Source organism: Antechinus flavipes, chromosome 1 (assembly GCF_016432865.1).
Source record: "Antechinus flavipes isolate AdamAnt ecotype Samford, QLD, Australia chromosome 1, AdamAnt_v2, whole genome shotgun sequence".
Taxonomy (NCBI): Eukaryota; Metazoa; Chordata; class Mammalia; order Dasyuromorphia; family Dasyuridae; genus Antechinus; species Antechinus flavipes.
The window spans coordinates 401,377,136-401,400,301 of NC_067398.1; the positions used below are offsets into that span (position 1 = coordinate 401,377,136).

A 23,166-nucleotide genomic window follows, 5' to 3' on the forward strand; every position below is an offset into this window, starting at 1 on the left:
CCTCACCAATGTCAATGTCTTCTGAGAGCAAATAAAATCCCAGAAATCTCTCTAATGGTTTTCAGAGAATGCTAAGATAGAGGGGGTTTGCAGTTGTATAGTATACAGTAAAACATCCTCACACTGATATCTGAAGGCAAGATTCAAGTTTTAAAATGTTAATTTTAGCATTTATGGTACTGTAAATTTCATGTATTATGAAAAGTGAGTATATCTGAAATCAATAGTTTTTCAAGTTATTATTTTGTTTCTGGGTTTTAATTGAGTTGTTAGTACAAAAAGTTACAGAATTCTAGGAGATTGCTAACAAATGAAAAAGGCTCTGTATCTTACCAATTTTATTTTGTTATTGTATTTTATGGATTATTTCATGATTATGAGTTAGGAAAAATATGTTATCAGAATTAAGATTTGGTTATAAAAATTGTATGCCAAAAAGTATATTTTCAGCTATGTTTAGTGAAAGATTATAGATTTTGGTGGTCATGAGATAGTAAGCCATTATTTATCTTAAATTTAATGTATAAATATTCCTATTTTTTATTTTCACATAATTTTTAGGAACATTACCTCCACAAAACATTACATCCTTGAAAGTTGAGGATTGAACTTAAGAAGTAAGAAAATTTAGAAAATGTGGAGAAAAAGGAAAGGGAATATTAAAGATTAACATCAATTTTGAACACTTTCAAGGCCTGTTGTCTTTTTTTCTTCTTGTTTTGTGATATATAATCTTGCCACTGTTGGAAGTCCTTTAAAATCAGGGTAATAAAATGACCCACTGATTTTGAGTGAGAAACATTTTCATTAAAATAGAAAGCAGTCTGTATGTGCTTTCTCAGTTGTACTATAGAGGACTCCAGCTAAGAAATACATTCAATTTTCCTTCATTATTCATAGTTGGAATACATGGGGTTTAAAAAAAAAAGCTTTAAGGGTAATGAGGAGTATGAAATGTGTTATTATACTAAAAATTTTAATGATCAAAGAAACCTGGGGCTTAAGTAACTGAGACAACACTTACTGTCACCAACATTCCATGTTTACTAAAAATAGATGTGCAGTTATGTCAGGTAATTTATATTTAATCCATCCTTGGAATAATTTATTCATAAACTGAACTCAAATCATAATATAACCAGAGCAAGAATCTGGGGATGCCTTTGGGAAGGAAAAGAGAAGGAAGAAGGGGAGTTGGATACCAATATCATGATTAAACAATGTCTCTGTATTAAATTATACTAGGAAAGAAGAAAGAACAAAGAACTCGCTGAAATTTCAGCTTCTCAAAAATGAGAGTCACATATCAAGGAAACAAGGAAAAATATGAGATGTGAATTAAAGTAGTAGATAAAAAAGCAAGTCTTTAAGTCAAGAAGACCCAACACATAACAGACAATGTGATTATGAGCAAGTAACTATAATTTATCTGCCCCCATGCAACTCTTGTAGATTTTGATATCTAGGCAAGTTATACATTGTTGGAAAGAGTTTCTACATAGGGAGTTCTGCACACTGAAGGAAAAAACAAATCCAAAAGAAAAACAAATAACCACAACAACAACAATGAAAAATGCCCAATATAATGTACTGCATTCCTGTCCCAGAAGAGTTTCACTTTGGTATTTGTGCTTCCCATGATTCAGTACAGTGTGAGGCATATGACAGGTGCTTAATAAGGTCCTAATTATTAATTGGCTGATTAAGCAGTTTATATTATATTGAAGCAGGCCACACTAAGATATGTGAAAAAATAATAATATAATAAATATGATATGATAATTGATACACAAATGATAACTGATATAATATATAAATTGGGATGGAAGAATAAGTATAAGAGTTCCAAAAATGTAAGTGCAGATTGGGAAAGACATCACAGTGGAACTGAAATGGTATTAGAATTTGAATTCAATATTTTATTTTTTTTAAGCCTTTGATCAATATATTAGAGTAGAAAACCTTGGAATCAGAAGACCTTGACTGGAGCCCTGATTCTGTAACTTACTGGTTCCCTAAACTTGAGTGAGCTCTGAGCTTTGTTTTTCTTCTCCATAAATGGGAGATAGTCATGTTTCCACAACTAACTTTACAGGGTTTTTCTTAATATTTAATGAGAAAATACATGCAATTCGCTTTGCAAAGTCTTTTGCAAACATGTAAACTATTTTCATAATGTCATCAGTCTTAGTATAAATAACAAATTGATTATTATTTGATGAAGAAAAATTCAAGTGGTTTCATGTTGCTTTTTGATTGTCTAGGACGAGAAACCTTAAATGGCTTTCTCTTTTATGGGTAATATTTACTCATTTTACAACTTTACAAATATATCAGGTTTAACTCAGCTAGGTCACAATAGCTAGTTGTCCTTTTATCTGCTGGAAGATTATTTCCAGCTCTTCAAGTTATTTGTAGCAAAATAATCCTTATGCAATAATAGACTAGCTTCACTAAATATACAAAAATATTAAATTTTTTTTAAGTATCAGACATAGGTAAAAATTTGGAATAACCAAGAATTTGTCTCTGAAAGGTCATTAATAAGACAAATTTGAATTTTTCTTTATAAAACAAATGATCTATAAATTTTTGCTCAAAGTGTTACTCTGTGTTCTAGGGCATATAAGCTCTTTTAGAACATGCCCTATAGATTCCATATCTGAAACAGTTTAAGATATGTTTTTATTAACACCTGGCTAATAGAAATTGAATCTCTGTATCTAAACAGGGAAGTTCAGTGGCCACACATGGGTCCCACTCCAATATGATCACTATGGAAGCTTTAAGTTGAATTATTTTCTGATATGAACTGGCTCACCTTTTCTTTTGCAGTCCAGTGACCCTTCACTCCCAGAAGCCCTTGACATTAGTACCAGACTTAGTGTTATCTCTGTTGAACATCAAAACTCCTAAAATCAAACAACCCATGAGTCTCAGCTTCCATCAAAAGTAGGATTTGGAGTTCTGCATTATGAGGCTTAGCTTCCATATATTTTTATAATAAATTTCTGTGATCACATTATATATTTCTGCATAATTCCTTGGTTACCATATCTTGCTGTCCCCTTACATCTGCCATGCAATTCTCCACTACTCTTTGATGATATTCATTTCCAATTCTTTATAGACAGTAGTATTCAATAACTGATAGTCATAAAACATGACTTGAATATCAATATGAAATAAATGATCTTATAAAATCTGGTATTCCTCACTTGAACATTCATGGAACCCTTTCATTCATTCAAATTATATTCATTTAGAGTCAACAATAAATAGTATCATGTATTCTGTGAACCTTTCAAAAGTGGGACTGTAAAAATGTGGGTTTTAATATACTCTCATGTATGAAAACTTTCCAATTTTCCTAATTTATTTTGAACTATTCTTGTTACATGGATAGATATTCAAATATATTTTGTGGAACTCAACACTTAAGTATGAATGTGAGAAATTATTGATGTTCTTTCAATTTTCTCAATAAGTTATTCTGATTAATAAGTAAAGCCTTTTTTGATGATTTTCCTCAAATACTTGTTGTCATTCTTCTCTCAGATATCTTGATAAATGATGCCTCAGTATCCTCAAATTTGTGTGGCCTTCTACACAAATATCTTCTAGGTATAATTGGTACAGTCCAGCTATTCTTCCTATATGTTTGGTACTATTTCTGTTTTCTCATATTGTACAACAAGGACCATAAAAATGTAAAATGTTGGCTCAATTGCAATTGGTGAAAAAAGTAATCTTTTATATTATTTCTCAATTTGTTTTCTTCTTTCCAATTTTCATCTCTAAGTGTCCTTGATTTGGATTTTATGCCAATATATCTGCAACCCTGAATTTGCTTCACTACTTCATATTGTTTAATAAAGTTCTGCAGATATCATCATTCACTCTCCTCTTCTATAAGATTTTTCAAATGGTTTTATATTATAAATTAGTGCTGCTCATGAAAATAACCTGTACTCATCCATTTGTTAAGGTGATCAGTCATTTCAGGTCTGAGATATTTTCTAGAATTTGATCATCTTATTTGTGGCAATTGTTTCATATTGGTTTAACTTTCATAACAAATCATGATAGTTTTGAAAGTTATAGATCTTCCATTTAACAAGATTCAAAAGATTGTTTTGTCTGGATCAAGTTGAAGCTATTTCAATTTCATGCTATATTGTGTGGTCTGTATCTTCTAATTTGGTGTTGTTCTAAATGTTTATTCTAAAATATCTATGATCTGAGTATATACAGAAAGTTGATTTAGAAATGACTCCCTCAGCAGTAAACAGTAATTTTCAGCTAAGATGGTAAATGCTGTTAATTTGTTGTTCTTTTTTGTTTTTGTTTTTTTTTATATTGTTATGCATATTCTGTCACATGTCTTTTTGTACCTTATGAAGAAAAAAGAATAGATGGATGGATAGATGGATAGATGTATCAATAAACAGACAAGCAGGAAGGCAGACAGATAGACAAGTGAGAAGATGGAGGGAGAGAGACAGAGTGAGACAGACAGAGACAGACAGAGACAGAGACAGAGAGAAACAAAGAGAGACAGAGACAGAGAGAGATAGAGAGAGAGAGAAAGGGGGAGAGACAGAGACAGAGACAGAGAGAGAAAGACAGAATGATAAAGCTTCTGTGACCATAATCCTTAATTTTTTGGTCCTTCACTTCTTGATCCTGTGCTGCAAAGTTCAATATGTTTAATACCCTTTCCTTATTTTCAATTTTGTGCTTAACCAAACAATTACTAAAGTTCATGGTAACTTGATGTGAAAGGTTTAATCAGATTATTAGTAGAATTACATGACTGAATTTCTGCAATTAATGCTGACACAGTAACTCCAGTTATCTGCATTTTGGTCTTTTTGTTTATGTTTTCATGAAAGATGAGATAAACAAAGAAATATTTGCTCTTATTGCCTTCATATGCAACAAATGCAACAAACATCTTTGTTCATTTCTGAATTTTTCTTCCATTTAACTGTTTTTGATCTTTTTTTCTTTTATCTTTTTTTTTCATCAGAACAAAAACATTAACTTTGATATGATTTAGTTATTCCAGTAGTATGTTAATTCTTGGTGTTTAGATGAGGATCATACATTTATAAGGTACCAATGGTTGAATTATATATAGGCTAATAACTGTATAATTCTTATCATGGTCTACCTGGTTTTCTGACATTCTTCCACTGTCACTGCAAAAGAATAACATTGGATTGCAGCTGATTTTGTCGTTTCATTTCTTTCATAGGCTGCTATGGTCATAGAATATACTCTACAATGGCTATCCTAGAGACATTGAGTTTCTTGATTTTTAGGTAAATTAAATTTTTAGACATCAGATGGCATCTGTTTTCAGGACTATATGAGGACTTGTTTCATAGTAGAACTTGAGAGAGCTTGAATTCTGCTACTAATGGTTAAGAAAATCCTTGGTCCCTTCAATATCATAATGAGGCATTGAAAAAAAAATTATGAAGGTAAGTAAAAGTAGATCAAATGCTGAATTACATATAAAATTGGATATAACTGCATATAAGTTATTACATATTAAATTGCATATCTATGTGCATGAATATATTATGTAGATAGATATATAGGTGTGATTGTATTAGATACACATATATATGCATGTATATTTGTATAAATAGATATATTTATTTATTAAAGAGTAGGATTTTCTTTAAAATTTTCTGGCACTTAGGACGTATAGAGAATTGAATAGAGAGTTCTAAATATTGATTTATAACTGTCAATGCTGTCCCTTGGTAGCAATATTACAAAATTGAAAGATCAGCTTTGTAAGAATTAAATAATCCAAAAAAAGGCAATTTATTTTCATTTGCCTTTTATATTTTCTCCAAAGGGATAAATAGCTAACATTTTGAACTTGAGTGCTTGTGGGCAATTTCTCCAAGTTTACAATATTTGACTAAAGTGTTAACTAAAGTAAGTTTGATAAGATGTTCTATAAATGTTGCTTTTATGGAGACTTAAGAGGATTGCTGGATATAGTAGTATTTATGTTACCATAAATTTTTAGTGAGTAGGACAGACTTGTTTCCTTGGAGTCCTGAGGAATCAAGCAACATCAACTTTAGCTGTGCCTTATTTCAAGATAAACCAAAGCTTATTTCGTAGGAATAAAGTTCAAGATAAAGAACCTCAAGACCAGTCTTTTCTCAGTCAATTATTGTCTTCCTAATATATCTTGGCCTTTAGTTCTAATCATATTTTACAAGCAGACTAAATATAATAACATCACATTAGTTTCAGCAAAAGTGTGAAATGGATGATCAAAATTTCTTACAGTGTAAGGAGAATTGTTTCTAGGATGAACAACTTTTTGCCTAGACAAAATTTTTTTTCATAAGTAAGAAAGTAGTGGTTTCTTATTTCAACAAAATACAAATCTTATATGCCTATGCCATATAATAGAAAACATTTTTAGGATGAAATGATTTATGAGAATTTTGAAAAGATTATCAATAATGTCATATAGTTCAAAAGTAATTCATAAACAAATATTGGAAATTTCAGCTTTTCTAATTGGATGATATTTGTAAAAGACTAGAAATATGGAAGGGAGACAGGTGGCTTAGTGAATAAATCACCTGCATTTATTACAGGCCTGGAACCAGGCCTGAAATCAGAATCTGAATCTGAGTTCAAATCCAGATTCAGATACTTATTAGTTGTGTGACTCTGGGCAAATCACTTAAGCTCTGTTTGCCTTAGTCCACTAAAAACAGAAATAACAAACCACATGAAAATCCTATACAGGGTCATGAAAAATCATGACTGAACAAATAAATATGAAAGAATATGGCATTTTCACAAATGAAACAGATGAAACTAATTTAACTTTTCATTTGCCTATCCCCTACAAATTTTTCTAATCTAAAAATCTCCATTTTCTTTGATTTGATGAGGGTGTGTATTATAATAACTCTAAAGCAAGTGATTGTTTAAAAATACATTAACTCACCAAAATTCAACATTATTTGCTTACTTTAAATGGTCCTATTTTCATAAATTAAATAGGATCCATTGGTATTTGAGAGAAATAAATCTATTTTGCTCATTAAGAGGTTGAGTCAATAATTACATAACAATATCAGGTGTTAATGTCAGCTTTAATCTAACTTTAAATGGCACATTATGGTATGTGTTTATTATGTTTCTAGGAAGGAAGGAAAACACTAAGATCTATGTTTTTGCTTTAAATTGGGCCTACCAAAGAGCATCAGTCCAAAAAATTAAGATGAAAAAACCCAAGTAAATATTTCTCTTTGAAACTGAAAACAAAGAGTAAAAAGTGTCTAAAATGTCTTAAAGAAGCACAAAACTTTATAGCTAGAACAAACAGTCTTAGTCAAAACCTTTCATTTTATTAATGAGATAAATGAGGTTCATAAAGGAGAAATAATTTCTTCAAAGTCATAAAACTTGTCAGAGGCAGAATAAAAATTAGAACACAGATCACTTGGTTCCCAGATCAATGTTTTTGCCATGACATCATACTGCCTCACCTAGTTATATCTTTACTATTTCTTTAGTAATAGTTTCAGACGTACCATTTGATTTTGGTGATACTGGGCTGACTAATAATAATAAGGAACTAATTGCCTTAATTTTCTGACGATGCATTGTTTCACAAGAACGAAGCTCCTATCTTTCTCTTCTCTATGTGAGGTAGACAAGGGACTGGAAGTCAGAAGATCTAAGTTCTAATCTGAGTTCTAACAATTATTAGTTATGTAAACTATCACAGGTTATTTAGGCTTATTAAGTCTGTTTCCTTATCTGAAAAATGGGAATAATAAATTTATAATACTATGAAGAAAGTAAAAGCCATAAAAATACCAAATCAATGTTAATTGTAGTCATTAGGTTCCAGGTATTCTCTCTCATGCCAAATAATACTTTTATTAACCCAATTTGAAGTCGCAATTGTTAATGAAGGAGGTTAACCATTAATTTTAATTTACTAGAAAAGGAAATCCTATCTCTACATCTCATAATTCTGTCTCTTACTTGATACAGCAATTGAAAATTTCACAATTTTTATTTGTAGGGAAAAAAGATACCTTCCCAGAAAATGGAATTGATAAGGAATAAAGTTTCAATTTCTTAACTTGCCATTTTAAGGGACTCTTCACCTTAACCCTATCTAATCTATAATTTGTATCATTGCTTTTTTAGATGATGGAACAGGAGGGAATGTAGGGACAGGAACAGTGCCAAATACCATATTTAGTACTTCATAAACATCTCATTTAATCTTCATAAAAAGAAGATACCTGCATATAAGGCACATATTATTATTAATCCCCATTTTAAAGTTGAGGAAAATAAAGCATACAGAGGTTAAATGACTTGCTCAGGGAGAAAAATGTAGTATCTGATTTAAAAATCAAGACACACACACACATAAATCAGGAATACAGGTAAAGTCATCCCATTAATATTCTATGCTAAAATTACTTTTATATTTTCCTCCTTTCTATTTTTCCTTACTCTTCTTCTCACCTTATTCCTATACTTCCTCACTCACTCTTTTTGCTTCTATTGGCTACCTAGTCTTCCTACTCCTTAACCTATCCACCTGTCAATCTCTTATCCTCTCTCCTCCCCCTCCCACCCTATCTCCTGACCCTCTTCTTTTTTATTGAAATGTTTTTCAAAATATTTTTATATCTTTCTATAAAGTTTCTAGTTTCTATTCTCATGGTAAACATGAGAGTAAAGTTTCAATACTAAACAACCACACACACACACACACACACACACACTCTTCTTTTATATTTATTTTTTCCTATTTTGCTTACAATCCTTCAGTGTAGTAGCTTCAAAGTATTGTGCAATCCTTATTGTAGTGACAAGATATTTAAATTGTTGTTTTGTTTTGCATCCCTTGTTGCTTGCAATATTTTTTCCTTAATCTGGGAGCTTTGAAACTTGTTTATGATATTCCTGTAAGTTTTCCTCCTGGGATCTCGTTCAGGTGGTTGTTGGAATCCTTACTAACTGCTAAGTAATTAGAGTTGATCTAATCTTACAAGAAGATGTTTTGGGCAGAACCTGAAACAAGGTACTAAGTAGAACTACCCATAATCCCTCTCTCTGGAAGGAGCATAAATAGGCCAATGGGCCAGTCGGAGAGTTCTTGAGAGTGAAGACGCTACAAGTCGAGATTTCAGCGGAATGACATGAAGAGTTGGAGCTGGCTGGAGGCTGAAGAAAGCAGAGGCAGAGGCTGAAGGACCAGACCTTTGGATTTGGTGACATTCGGAGAGAGCTCTTGGAACCAAGCAGAGAGATAGGCCTTTAAGCTAACCGGGCTATATTGGGATAATAAAAGATCTGAACTTTTATCACCTGGCTGCGTTTTGAGAAGAAAAAGCTCACCACAGGTGGTGATCAGTGGGTTTTTTTTTTTCTGTTTCTACTTTGCTTACTTGTTCTAGACTGTCAGGGCAATTTTCCTTGATGATATCCTTGCGATATTGTATCAAGATTCTTTTTTATCCTAATTTGCAAGTAGTGTGACTATTTTTATATTATTTCTCCTAGATATGTTCTCCTTGTTTTTCTGAAAAGATATTTTATATTCTCTTCTATTTTCTTTCTTTTGATTTTCTTATATCTTTGTATCTTTGATTACCATTAATTTCTCTTTGCTCAATTCTATTTTTCAAGGAATCGTTTTCTTCCTTAAGTTCTTAGTTCTATATCTCAAGTTGGTTTACTTTCTTTTCATAATTTTCTTGGATTGCTTTTTTTTCTTTTTCCTTTTCCTGTCTTATTTAGTTTTTATTGAATTCTTTTATAAGTACTTCTAAGAAATATTTTTGTGATTGATACCATTTGATATTTCTTATTGGAAAAGGAGTGGCTTTTTTTTTTGTTCCATTATCTTCCTGTGACTATTAACTCAAATCTTCTCTATCCCCATAATAACCATTTGATTGGATTGATTGGATTATTTCTCTTTGTTCATTTTTATTTTTTGTTTTGTTTTTAGCAGGTATTAGTGTGATCAAGTTCTAGTTCTGAGTTGTGGGGAATGAGACTCTAAGCTTCAGGTTCTTCTTATTGTTATTTCCTCACCTCTGTCCTTGGACTCTCCTCTCCGTCTCCCCCCCCCCCCCCAATCATAGCTAGAGTCCCTGGTCAACCTCTCCTACAAATGATATTGCTCCTTATGGTCTCTCAGATGGCTGCAAATTACAGCTATCCTCTTTTCCTTGGAACTGAAATCAGGGACTTTGCTCATATGCAAGTGCCCATAGCCAGCAGAGTAGTGGCCCCTCTGCTACTCCCTCACCAGGTGTGGATCAACTCCTTCTTCCCTGCACCAGCAGCAGCCTGGTATGAGTTGCTTTTGATCAGCACAGTTGTGCTTTGCATCCCTAGACATTACAAGATCTTTCAGTATTCTCCAACTCAGTTAACAGATTCCCATACTGTGCATGAGATAAAAGTTTCTAAGGCTGAGACTGCCTCCCAATCTTATCTACCTCAGAGCTTGTTGTTTATTGATTCTGCAGAGTTGACCTGCAGGTGTTTATACTTTACTCAGGCCAAACCCTTTGCACATGGAAATCAGGTCTTTTCTGGGAGTTCTAAGGGGTTTTTTTGCTTTGATTTTTGTTTTAGGAGAACAACTGCTTTACTCCTTATTTTTTCCCGGCTCTTCTATATTCCCTCTGAGGCAATGGTTCTGTCTTCTTCTGTGAAGGAAACACAGAGAAGCCTTTTTTTAAATCTACTCCACTATCTTCCGCCAATTCTTCTTTAGTGTTATTTTCAATTCATCATAGTCCTTCGCCTGATATATCCAATCAGTTGCCAGATCTTGCTGGCAACATATCTCATATCTGTTCCCTATTCTTCATTTACACAGATAGTTCAGGTCCTCATCATTTGTCATCTAAACAGTATCACTGACCTCCTAAAGGGGCTTCCTCCTTCAAATCTTAATATATTCCTCATAAGACTGCCAAAGTAATTATCTTAAAGCACAAGCCTGACTTTATCATATGCCCACTTGACACTAGGAATTCATTATTGACTTGCAGATCAAATATAATTTCACATTTATGTCATCCTTTTATCATTTTTATTTTTGTGTATAATCTTTAAGATACCAGTACATATATTTAACTGAGGAATAAGTAAATGCACATATTGGGGGCTGATGCTCAAAATATTTTTTTAAACTAATAGAGACACACAATTACCAAAAGAGTTTGGAGATTACTGCACTAGATCATAGCCTCTCTGTGTGCCTTTCAGAATTGATGAATAGAACTCCATATGAAAATCAGTTGAAAGTAAAAATATTGGCTGTCTCCTAAATCCAAGTCACAGCTAAGTGGGACACATTTCTCTCCAAAGTTCACCAGAATTGTGACAAGCACTAGAAAAACACACACACACACACACACACACACACACAAACATAAAACAAACACTTATAAAGTGAATGTATATGCTGTATGCATGCATTCACACACACACACACACACACACACACACACACACACACATACACAGAGTGCCCGTCTTGGGAAAATGGAGGTAATGTGGAAGGCAAGTGAGAATATGCCAAAGACAAAGTTTACTTACTACAAAATTTTGAATATGTCTTTTTCCCATTTATGCTTTTCAAAATCATATCTTGTGTCACTTTTGGCAACTATATCATAAACCATTAGACTTTAATATACAATAGCTTTGTGAAGTTTGTGTTTGGATCTGCTTAGTATTTCATTGAGAGAATTTTGATATTGGAAGTACCATAAGATTATAATGTGGTTTCATCTATAATGCAGTTCCATGAAATAAACAATGTTATAAGGAGACTTTAATATACAGTAATTAGTATTTATAATACATATGACAGTAAATGACAAGGAAGAGGCTAAAAGCAAATTATATTAACTTCAACTCCATTTCATTACTACTAAGAACAACTTAGTATCATTAACTCCTACTCCTTTTAATGATCCATCCGAAGATACACTTGAAATTTCTAGAGAAAGGCATAAAGAACAAGCATTATGAGGAATTTAAAGAAATATGAGAATATATATGGATGAAGAGAAGCAGAGTGGAAAATCAGAACTTCAACAACAACAAAAAACACAACATATACACACAAAAACACACATGTGCGTGCACACACACACACACACACATACAGGACATCATTAGAACTTCCTTGCCAAACTTAAAGCAAATAGCTTCCATTTGTTTTAACAGATAGTAAAAACAAAATTGTTCTATTACATGAATTATCAGCCCCAAGTACTATTTGGCCTATCTAGCACAATTAGGTTTTTTTTTTTTTTATTAAAGCTTTTTATTTTTCAAAACATATGTGTAGATAATTCTTTAACATTAGCCCTTGCAAAACCTTGTGTTCCAATTTCCTCATCCTTCCTCCATGCCCTCCCATGTAGGGCAAGTAGTCCAATATGTGTTAAATATGGTAAAAATATGTTAAATCCAATATATGTATACATTTTTATATAATTATCATGCTGCATAAGAAAAAAAAGAGAAGCAAAATAAAATGCAAGCAAAAAACAACAAAAAGAGTGAAAATGCTATTTTGTGAAACACACTCAGCTCTCTCTCTGAGTGTAGGTGGCTCTTTTCATCACCCGAATAATTGGATCTGGTTTTAATCATCTCATTGTTGAAGAGAGCCTCGTCCATCAGAATTGATCATCATATAGTCTTGTTGCTGTGTACAATGATCTCCTGGTTTGCTCATTTCACTTAGCATCAATTCATGTAAGTCTCTCCAGGCCTTTCTGAAATCATCCTGTTGGTTGTTTCTTAAAGAACAATAATATTCCATAACATTCATATATCATTCACTTAGCCATTCTCCAACTGATTGGCATCTATTCAGTCTCCAGTTTCTTAACAAAATTGTTTTTAAGGAGTATAATTGTGATTTATTTGCTTTGTTAAAAAAATAAATTTGTAATTTTTTCCCTACAAAATGATTAGTGGGGAAAATGTTCATATTCCCCGTAAACAAAATGGTGTTTTTTTTTTTTTTTTGAATAAGGATAGCTAGGCGGTGTAGTACATAGAATATTAGGCTTAATTTTAGGAAGATTCATCTTCATCACTTTAAATACAGCCTTAGACACTTAATTAGCTGTGTGATTCTGGATGTGTTATTTCACCCTGTTTGCTTCAGTTTCTCATCTGTCAAATGATCCAGAGGGGAAAAAATGGAAAACCACTCCTATAGCTTTGCCAAGAAAATACCAGAATTCAGTCAGTAAGAACTAAACATGACTTAACTCAACAAATTCTTGAATAAGTCACTACAGAAGATAATCTATTGAGATCTAGGAGGAATGTAAAAGATCACTTCATTGACTTCCCCTTCATTTTAAAGATGAAAGAACTGAGGTTAAGAGAGGTATGGTTTCTACTTCTAGGGAACACCAAATGGTGGACAACACTGGTGCTGTGGGAGGAATGGGAGGCTCAGAGTTGGAGGCCAGAGTGGCTTCCACGACAGTTTCAGCAGTGGGGACAGAGTCGCAAGCCAGGATTTAGTTGGAGAATAGGGCTGTGTCCACAGGGCCTGGGTAGAGAAGGTCAAAGACAAGAAGTGGTTCCTGTCCACTAGTCAAGAACATGAAAATCAAATCTTTAGAAGAGATTTTTCTTTTTTATTTTTCTATCAAGGAATATGAGATCATAGACTTCTTCTTGACAATTTCATTGAAAGATGAGTTTCTGAAGATCATGCTGTGCAGAAACAAACTAGAGCTGGCCAATAGACCATGTTCAAGGCTTTTGTGGCCTGTAGTTGTGACTACACTGGCCATGTTGGTCCAGGTATCAAGTGCTCCAAGGAAGTGGCCAGAGTTGTTCATGGTGCCATCATTCTGGCCAAACTGTTCATTGTTCCTGGGAGACATGATTACTGGGGGAACAAGACTGGCAAGCCCCACACAGTGCCCTGCAAGGCCACTGGGCTTTGTGGACCAGTTCTGGTGTAGCTCATCCCCACCCCTGGTGGTACCAGCATTGTCTCAGCTCCTGTGCCTAAGAAACTCTTGATGATAACTGCTACACTTCTGCATGAGGCTGTCCTGCCACTTGGGCAACTTTGCTAATGCTGCTTTTGATGCTATCTCCAAAACATATATCTATCTAATCCCAGAGCTTTGGAAGGAGACTGTGTTCACTAAGGTACATATCAGGAATATACTGACCATCTTGTAAAGACACCCTCATGTGTTTGTCCACAGGACCCATGCAGCTGCTTTGGCAACCACATAGATTTGTTTTTAATAAACAAAGACTATGTCTGTGAGAGAGAAGAGAGTGACACACAGAGAGACAGACAGATACAACAGAGGAAGGAGAGAGAGGGGAGAGAAGAGAGAGAGAGAAGAGAGAGAGAGAGAGAGAGAGAGAGAGAGAGAGAGAGAGAGAGAGAGAGAGAAGAAGAAGAGAGAGAGAGAGAAGAGAGAAGAGAAAGAGAGAGAGAGAAGAGAGAGAGAGAAGAGAAAGAGGAGAGAGAGAGAGAGAAGAGAGAGAGAGAGAGAGAGAGAGAGAGAGAGAGAGAGAGAGAGAGAGAGAGATTGAGACAGACAGAGGAGAAAAAGGGGGGAGAGGGAAGAAAGAAGGAGAGAGTATGTTCAGTCTCTATATTCTACACAAGCATAATTCTAAATCTCCTGACTTTAAACCAATTTATTGTGTTAAATTCATATGCTCTATTTTGATGATTTAGAAGTCTGTTATTAAATTTTGTGAGCATAAAAACAAGAAGCTGTTTGAGGACAGGGCCTGTCTTTTGCCTCTTTTTATAACCCCAAGGTTTAGCAAAGCACCTGGCATATCCTAAGCACTTAATAAATCTTTATTGAATTGAATTAAAAAGAGAAACTAAGTATGAGATGGGAATCAAACCACAAATGACAATCCACATAGTTCCTTTATCTATAGTCTCCTGGTTCTAGTAAATTTCTAGGTGGCTTTTATAACCAAAATAATAAAATAAAATAAAAACTTATAACCAAAATAATAAAAATTTGCCCATTTTTCCTGGGCAAAGGTAACCCAAATTGTAGCCATCGTCATTTTAAGAGATACTCATTAAAACTACTTAGAAATCCTTGAGGGAAGAATCAATGGGTATGAAGAAACCAGGGATAGAAAATGTTAGCAATTCATTAGAGTCCCAAGAGGGGGGAAACTTTTTTTCATATTTTGCTAGAATGGTTAAAATGTAGCATTTGGCACATGTAAATGATCATTTTTCAAATGATGAAATATGCTAAAGTTTTCTTCAGATCTCAAGGGATTTGCTTTAAGTATTTGCATAAATAAATTATAAATGGGTACATCACAGCTGACTGCACTGAGAGAGATGAAGCTCAACAGAGTGAATTAAAAACTAGCCTCAGCAGTAAAGAGGAATGTTCAAAACTAACCCAAGCAGAGCATTTTTTTTTTTTTTTTACTTTCTAAGCGTCTTCCAAATCTCTCCATTCCGTGCCTTCCCAGGTAGGCTATTCCCTGCTTTTCTTCACATTTAATCTTCCTTCTTTCTTAGATCCCCCAAATGAACCCTGTACTGCAGCCTTATTAAAAACGATTCTTACCCCCTACATTGAGTAGTACTTAATTGGCTTTCCAGGCCCATCTATTTGTGGTTGCATTTGATGTGCATGCTCTTTATTAGTCCAGGTGAAGAAATAAATGAGGAAATGTATTACTGTAACCATCAAATATTAAAAGAAGCCAGGGCAAAGTCTCCCTTTGCACAATATTTCTTAGTTGTAGTCATAATCAATGAACACACAACCTGCAATAACACCTGGCAAAGTGAAAAATGTCATCTGGTATGCAGATGAAAAGGGGGGGCTGCATAAGCCAACTACCATAAAGTACAACCTCAGAAACAATTAAGCTTGGATATAAATCCAGAACCTTGGAGAAACTAAGCAGGGGTCTATATCAGAGAAGGGAGCAAAAGTATTTTAAGGAAGAAGATTCATTAACCAGAGCCAGAAGACAGTTTTTATAGGTTTTGGCCCCCTTCAGGGACAAGGCAAAGCATTTACAAAATCTCAGATTAATTTGGTTTAGCCACAGGAGTTATTATGTTGGATCATAAGAATATTTCATTCCTGTGTCATGAAATGATAATCTTGAATTCCAGTACAAAAATACATATAATGATATTTTTAAAGTACAAAACTATTCCTCTTTTTTCCAATTTCAAATTCTTACGCAGCAAGGTTTTTCATTGAATCTGCCTTGATCCACCAGGACGCTTCCTAATAAGCGAATTCTAATGGGAGTCTGAAAGCAGAAATCTCAGTCTGTCAGCATCAGCTTTTTCTTATCACTCATTCTCACTACACTTAGACAGCTTCCTTTTACTCCTTAGTTTCCTACCATACCAACTACTCACACTTTCATATCCTCTTTATGCAAGTGAAGGAAGAGAAGAAGATTATGTGTATAATTACTATCCACCTGGCTGCCCAAATAAGCTTCCCAGGCAAGTGGAAAGTTCCTGGACAGCCTCACAAGTGGTAGATTAAACAACTGCCTGTTCTGCTCTGGAGCCTGCTAGGATTCATTTTGCTGAAAATATAGCATAAAGCTTACTCTCAAAATGAGTAAAGCAGCATTCCCAGTACTACTGATGCTTATCAAAAATCCTACCTTTGAATATGAAAAATATACTTGAAATCTCTCTTTTGCTCTTTTGTGATACTTACCAAGATCCCTGTAAATACTTACTTGTTATACATACAAGAGAGAAGCAAGGAACACACTGATGTCACTGCTAGCAAATATTCATAGATTAATTTAATGCCTAGAAATGGCAATTTCCTATCTTTTTACAAATACTCATGTTTGTATATTTGATTGTCAATTAGTTCAGACAATTAATCTTTGAAAACCAAAGAATAAATTCAAATGCATCATTTTATTCAAATTTAAGAAGTATCATCATATTACATTAACAATGCACAATACTACTAATAAATCAGATAAATAAAAAATCAATTTTCAAGAAATGGGAAAAAATATTAGATACATAAGACAGATTGTTCAATAGCTAAGGGAAAAACAGAACTCTTATATCATGAGTATACCCTCTATTTTTAAAGAGCTTTATTACCCCCTCCAAGTCAAAAGTTCTTTTTAAGTTAGAATTTGTCAATCTCAGTTTTAACAATCTTCTATTGTTTCATTCTAAAATTTGTACCTTATAATTTTGAAAGAAAAACAGTATACTGGAATTGTACCAACACTAAATTTGAAGTAGGACATATGTTCAAATTTGAGCTCTACAATTGCCATGTGTTTGACCTTGGCCAAGTGATTCCCATTGAGTTTCCTCCTCTATAAAATGAGAATTAGAGTGGATGACTTCTGAGATCCCTTATAACTCTAAATCTATGATCTTATGACTTAAGAAATAAGTTTAAGGTTTTGCAAATACATCTAAAATGAAAAGAATCCACCAGTGTGACAGTTCTACTTTGGTATTAATTAACAAGAATCCTTAAAGAAAAGAGACCAGTCCAAAAGATTTATTCATTCCCAATTTTGGTTACATGTTAGACACGTACAAATTTAATAATATAATTAACTCACATCGATACAAATGTGATACTTTAGAATGTATCATTGAATATACCACACCACCTTTGGAAAATGAAATTGGTGTACTCAAACAATATAAATAGTTTTGCTTTATTTTGGTGTATGCATATGTGTGTATGGTTCAGTGCCTGACAGAAACAGAAGACCAATAAAGATGAAATGAAATGGTGAGATGAGGAAAGAGAATATTTCAGGGATGGGGTCCAATCTTTTGCAATATCATTGAGTCAAGAGATGAGATGTCGATTGTATACCATAAACACAGACCATTCCAGGTGGGCCAGAATGCATTGCATGTTAGCAAGCATAATGTGAACTGTTTGGTAAGAATAGGTGAGAGCCAAATTATGAGCAAACTTTAACGATAAATGGAAGAGTTTATATTTTCTTCTAAAGGCAACAGGAGAGCCACTGAAATACATGGAGAAGTTATGTAGTCAGGGCTGTACTTTAAAATAATCATTTTAGCAGCCATGTAAAGAATGGATTGAATTAGAGAAAAAATGAAAGCAGGGACAAAATTAGAGTCTTATTCCAAAAGTCCTGGAAAATTGTATAAGGAATAGCATGAAATCACAATTACCAGAATAGAGGGTCATTCAGTGAGCACCAGTAAGTTACAAGATAATAGGAAGTTTAGAAATAAGTTAAATCAATATTTTTGAAGACTATAAGTAGCTAAGTTGAATAGGAAATGGTTGCAATAATCCTTTCAAGGATTGAGTATCCATGCTCAATTATGATAAAGGCAATGTGGGGTTTTACCTAGAGATGGACTTTGACTCAGGTGACCTGATTAAAAATTTTGCCTCAAGTAGAACTTAAATAATCAGATAACCAAGGTACAAATATTATAACTACTAAGAACCTCAGTTTCTTCATCTGTAAAGGAATCAAAAATATATTTCCTCTTACTACCTGAAATTAGATTTCAAAGTATAGAGGCAGCTTTATACCCAACTGATTCTAAGAGATGAAGCAGTATTTCAGTATTCAATAGTAATTAGTCCTTCTCCAAAGTGATGCAAGTTGATAGTGAGTGGTCCAGGAAAGCTAATATCTGTGGGTTTTTATAATAAGGTAGATAAGAGAAGTTAAAATCCTTAATTTGTGGTGGGGATTATGGTGATATCTGATAAAATGAGCCATTAACCCTCCTTGTTTCCTATCTGTTCCATCCATAAAACAAAAACTTTATAAAAAGAATTTAAAAATAAGTAGAAAGTGAAAGTGTCATGATGTGAAAAATCTATAGTGTTTACAGGCTGGTTCAAAATAGAGAGAAAGAAATGATGCCAGAAGAAAATTCTAGGCCTTATAACTTTGACTCTGGTAGATGAAATCCAAATGTAGAAAAGAGTAGAGTGAATGTAAAAAAGTATAAAGTAAGCAGATCCTAGCCACTTTTAAATATATCAATCCTGAATATGTTTGATAAAGATAAAAAAGTTAATAGAATGTTTTTGGTGTTAAGGGCTGCTTTTATGGACTAATCAGTCGCTTTAGCTGTTTCTCTCATAATGGTCCCCTTCTTCCCTCTGGGGAAAGGATATGATTTCACTGGCTTAATACTTCACCACCTACCTTACAGCATTATTGTGTGAAAAGTTCTTTGCATACCATAAAGTACTGATCAGATCTAAGTGATTTCTAATAAGTAAATAAAATAATAGGCAATTTTTTTGAACTAATGATGACAATGATAACTACCTGATCATCTGAGAGGGGGACATATAAATGACCTTAGAACCTTAAAAATGACAGAACTGAAGCATCATTTTCAGTGAGATTAAAGATTGATTCCTTCAACTAGAATGTTTAGAAGTAGAATGTGGTTTTGCCAAATTTTTGAATGGAGTTTTGAGTCATGAGAATTTTTACAAATCTTCAGAAAGGAATTCAAAACTTTTATACTTTTACCATCAGATAAGTCTTAGTCAGTGATAAGATAGATGAGACTAATGCCAATAACAAAAAAAGCAATTGAATACAAGAAATTTTGATTAATTTAATGAATGCTTTAAAAATCTGAACTACCTATAATGATTATTATATATAGATATTTTGTGTATCCTTAGAGCTAGATAATTCTGTGAATATGCCTCATATTCTATATCTATCTGTAACCCTATATGTGATAAAACTATTACAAGTGCTATGATTTTTAATCTAATATTCATAATGTCAAAATTCATCTGAGGCCCTATTATTACAAATATATCATGCTTAATATCAATTCTCATTCAACCAATCAGCAAACATTTTTTAAATAATCATTTATTGTATTTTTGTAATTTTGTTCATTTATGACAAGATAGTTATATATTTTCAAAAATCAACTTAATGTAAAAGAAATGTGTTCAAATAAAAGTGTCACTCTAGTGTTTATGTGCAAGTAATACCCCCATGACCCTATCTCCTATCATATTAAATGATATGCAGCTACTCTCATCTACAATCAGCAGAAAGAGTGTATACATTTACATACACACACACACACACACCCCAATCCATTATCACGGAAATGGTAACTCCTTGCTCAGTACTCAAAATATGACATTTTTAAACTATAGAAAAATGCATAAACTAAATCTTAGCCAACAATTATGAACTAAAGCTCTAAAGTAGCTTTGACTAAAAAGATTATACCATATAGTGTAAAGAGAAGAGAAGTTGAGGTCAAAGGAGATCAGGGTTCATAGCCTTTCTCAGATATTGCATCATGAGCAAGTCCCTTTAATTCCTTAGTTTCAGTCTCCTCATTTATTTTTTAAAGAAAAATGCATACAAGCATTACCTCACAGAGTTGTTATGAAGATCAAATGAGTTGATTTGTATAAAATATATAATAAAATTAAAAGAACTATGTAAATATCAGGTACCAATATATTTTAGGCAAAATGTTTCTAGTTAATGGAGCCTGAAGGAAAAGAATGACAAAATCAGAAAGAAAAGGAATTATTTTAAAAGTAGTAAAGAAATAAATATTTTAGAATTAAAAAGGAATATGGTGATATTTTCATTGCAGTTTAAATTGGTAAAGTATTTGACTCAAAATTGCTTTGATTACAAACGATCATATATTTATAATTTTACTTGATTTAAAAAAAAAAAAAACTACATTTGGGGCAACTAGGTAGAGCAGTGGATAGAGCACCAGCCCTGAAGTCAGGGGGACCTGAGTTAAAATTTGGCCTAAGACACTTAATATTTCCTGGCTGTGTGACCCTGGGCAACTCACTTAACCCCAATTGCCTAGGGGAGTGGGGAGAAAAAGCACTTGTAATGTGATTTCTTACAAAGTGCTTTTCTCACAATAATCTTGTAAAGTAGATGATGTAAATATTATTATTATATTCCATATGGGAAAACTGAATTTCAGAGAAATTAAATAACTTGCCTACACAGCTAACAAGTGGTAGAACTGTTAAACTTACTTCCCTTGACCCTAAATTTTATTCCATTATACCACACTGAAACTGTCTTTTATGTCCCACTTTCCCTAACCCATATTTTAAAATAAAATTTTTTTCAATTTAATATTTCAAATCCTTGAATTAAATCTCTTGACCTAAAAGTGAAGAAAGCAAAAGCAAAAGTAAGCATACATTTCCCATGAAACCTCAGACCCTATGGTTCACATTAACACAATATTAATAGGGGAAAAGTTCTAAATACATAAAGAGAATCAATGCTACTTCATCTATTTAATCTTCAGTTAAACAGTATGAAGCCAATTAATGCTTCTTTTATAATGGATTTGGGGACAGCAAGTTATTAGAAAGTGGGTTGTATTTATCATTAGTCATTTACTTCTTGCATCACTGAATAACCTTTGAATGAAACAATAATTTGTCACTACTCGTGAACTGGGTCAAATGTACTGAGGTAGCTGAGGAGAGAGAAGACTTCATTAATTTAGACCATTTGATTTATATGTTACAAAATGTATAGACAAATCATTGTTCTGATAATTTGTCATAGAATATTGCTGTTTACTCCAGGTACTTTAGTGGGAAGAGTGTTAACTCCATGATTGAAAATTATTTGACATCACAAAGAAGGGCCACACCACGAAGTATCCAGTGCTCTGGAGGCTGGACGGTTCTAAGGTCTACTGCTGCAATGTAGTTCAAATCTGTTCGGATTGGCTTCTTGTAAATTGGACATGAATACATGCGAGGATCTCTTGAACCTTAAAAAAAAAATTAAAAATAAAAAAATATTTCAAATAATAAGAATCCATGAAATTTAAAACTAAACTTATTAGAGTGAAGAAATATTTTTATACATTTTGAAATATATATTAAAAAGAAATAAAATGGTTTCATCAGGGAAAAAAATCAACCGAATTAAGTGAAGTCTTCCAGGGTGGAAGTGGGGGGGGGGGGAGGAGGTAAAAGGAGGCAATTAATTTTATATAGTAAAATATTCATTTTAAATATTCCTACATATCAAAGCATTAATGCATAACAAAACACAGTTTTGTCCATGGACTCACCTGATTTGTGCAAAGCATTCACTTTACTTATTACTTTATGGAGATTATTAGTAAGGTTGTTCATGCCAAGGTGTTCTATAATTTCTCCCTTTTTCTTTCCAACTAATACATTTCCAACCTTCCATGGACTTAAATCTGACTTTTGCTTAGGACTGACCTCACTTATACATGGTCTGTAATATTTAATGAGAGTTTTACAGTCAAATGAGGAGTCATTGCTACTCTTCTACATTATAAAAGTGAAACCTGTTATTTTCAAAGTCTTCCCTACAACCCTTCTCATTCACCAAAACAATTTTCATCAGCAATTTCAAAGGGTCTCCTTTACTTCCAGATATTGCTAAGCAAATAGAAATATAATACACCAAGCAATGAAAGGTTTGTAAAAAGTGGGCCAATTAATATACTAGTGCATTTAATACTAAATGGTGTTTTAAGCCTTTAAGAATCGACTCACTTACCAAAAATAATAATGCAGACAATTCATTTCCATGTATTATAAAAGTTTCTACTGAGTCATAGAAATAAAATAAAATTATACTCTGTTGGAATCCTTACTAACTGCTAAGTAATTAGAGTTGATCTAATCTTACAAGAAGTTGTTTTGGCCAGAACCTGAAACAAGGTACTAAGTAGAACTAATCAAGACAAGGCTTGTGTTCCCACCTTTACTCATTGGACTCCACAAGTATGCTAGCTTCAAAAAGTACACTTTCTACGCCACACCTTAAAAGCTCTTTGGGCCAGAGAGCACTATGGGAGAAAACCCATAATCCCATTCTCTCAGAAGGTTCACATATAAGGCGAGACAGCCATTCCAGAATACACTTTTTTCCTCTTGGCTGGCTGATCGCGCTGGACTCGAAAGGAACGACTCTGCTGCAGAGAACACTTTAACGGACTTCAGTGGAGCTACACCAGAAGCCCTCTCTCCGCGTCAGGCTGGTGGCTGGGCTCCCAGAAGGAGATAAGAGAGA

General features: G+C 33.3%; 1 protein-coding gene and 1 pseudogene across 1 annotated transcript in view; one reads left to right on the plus strand and one right to left on the minus strand.

Moving 5' to 3' along the window:
• The first annotated feature begins 13,677 nt into the window (after positions 1-13,677).
• LOC127561973 (40S ribosomal protein S2-like) lies at positions 13,678-14,415 on the plus strand (annotated as a pseudogene).
• A 2,571-nt stretch (positions 14,416-16,986) lies between these two features.
• DNAH5 (dynein axonemal heavy chain 5) overlaps positions 16,987-23,166 on the minus strand; it is a 290,296-nt gene continuing 284,116 nt past the window's right edge. Inside the window, exon 79 of the mRNA XM_051973471.1 lies at positions 16,987-21,883. Coding sequence (XP_051829431.1) covers positions 21,732-21,883 — 152 coding nt within the window. The 3' untranslated portion in view covers positions 16,987-21,731. The remainder of the gene's footprint in view (positions 21,884-23,166) is intronic.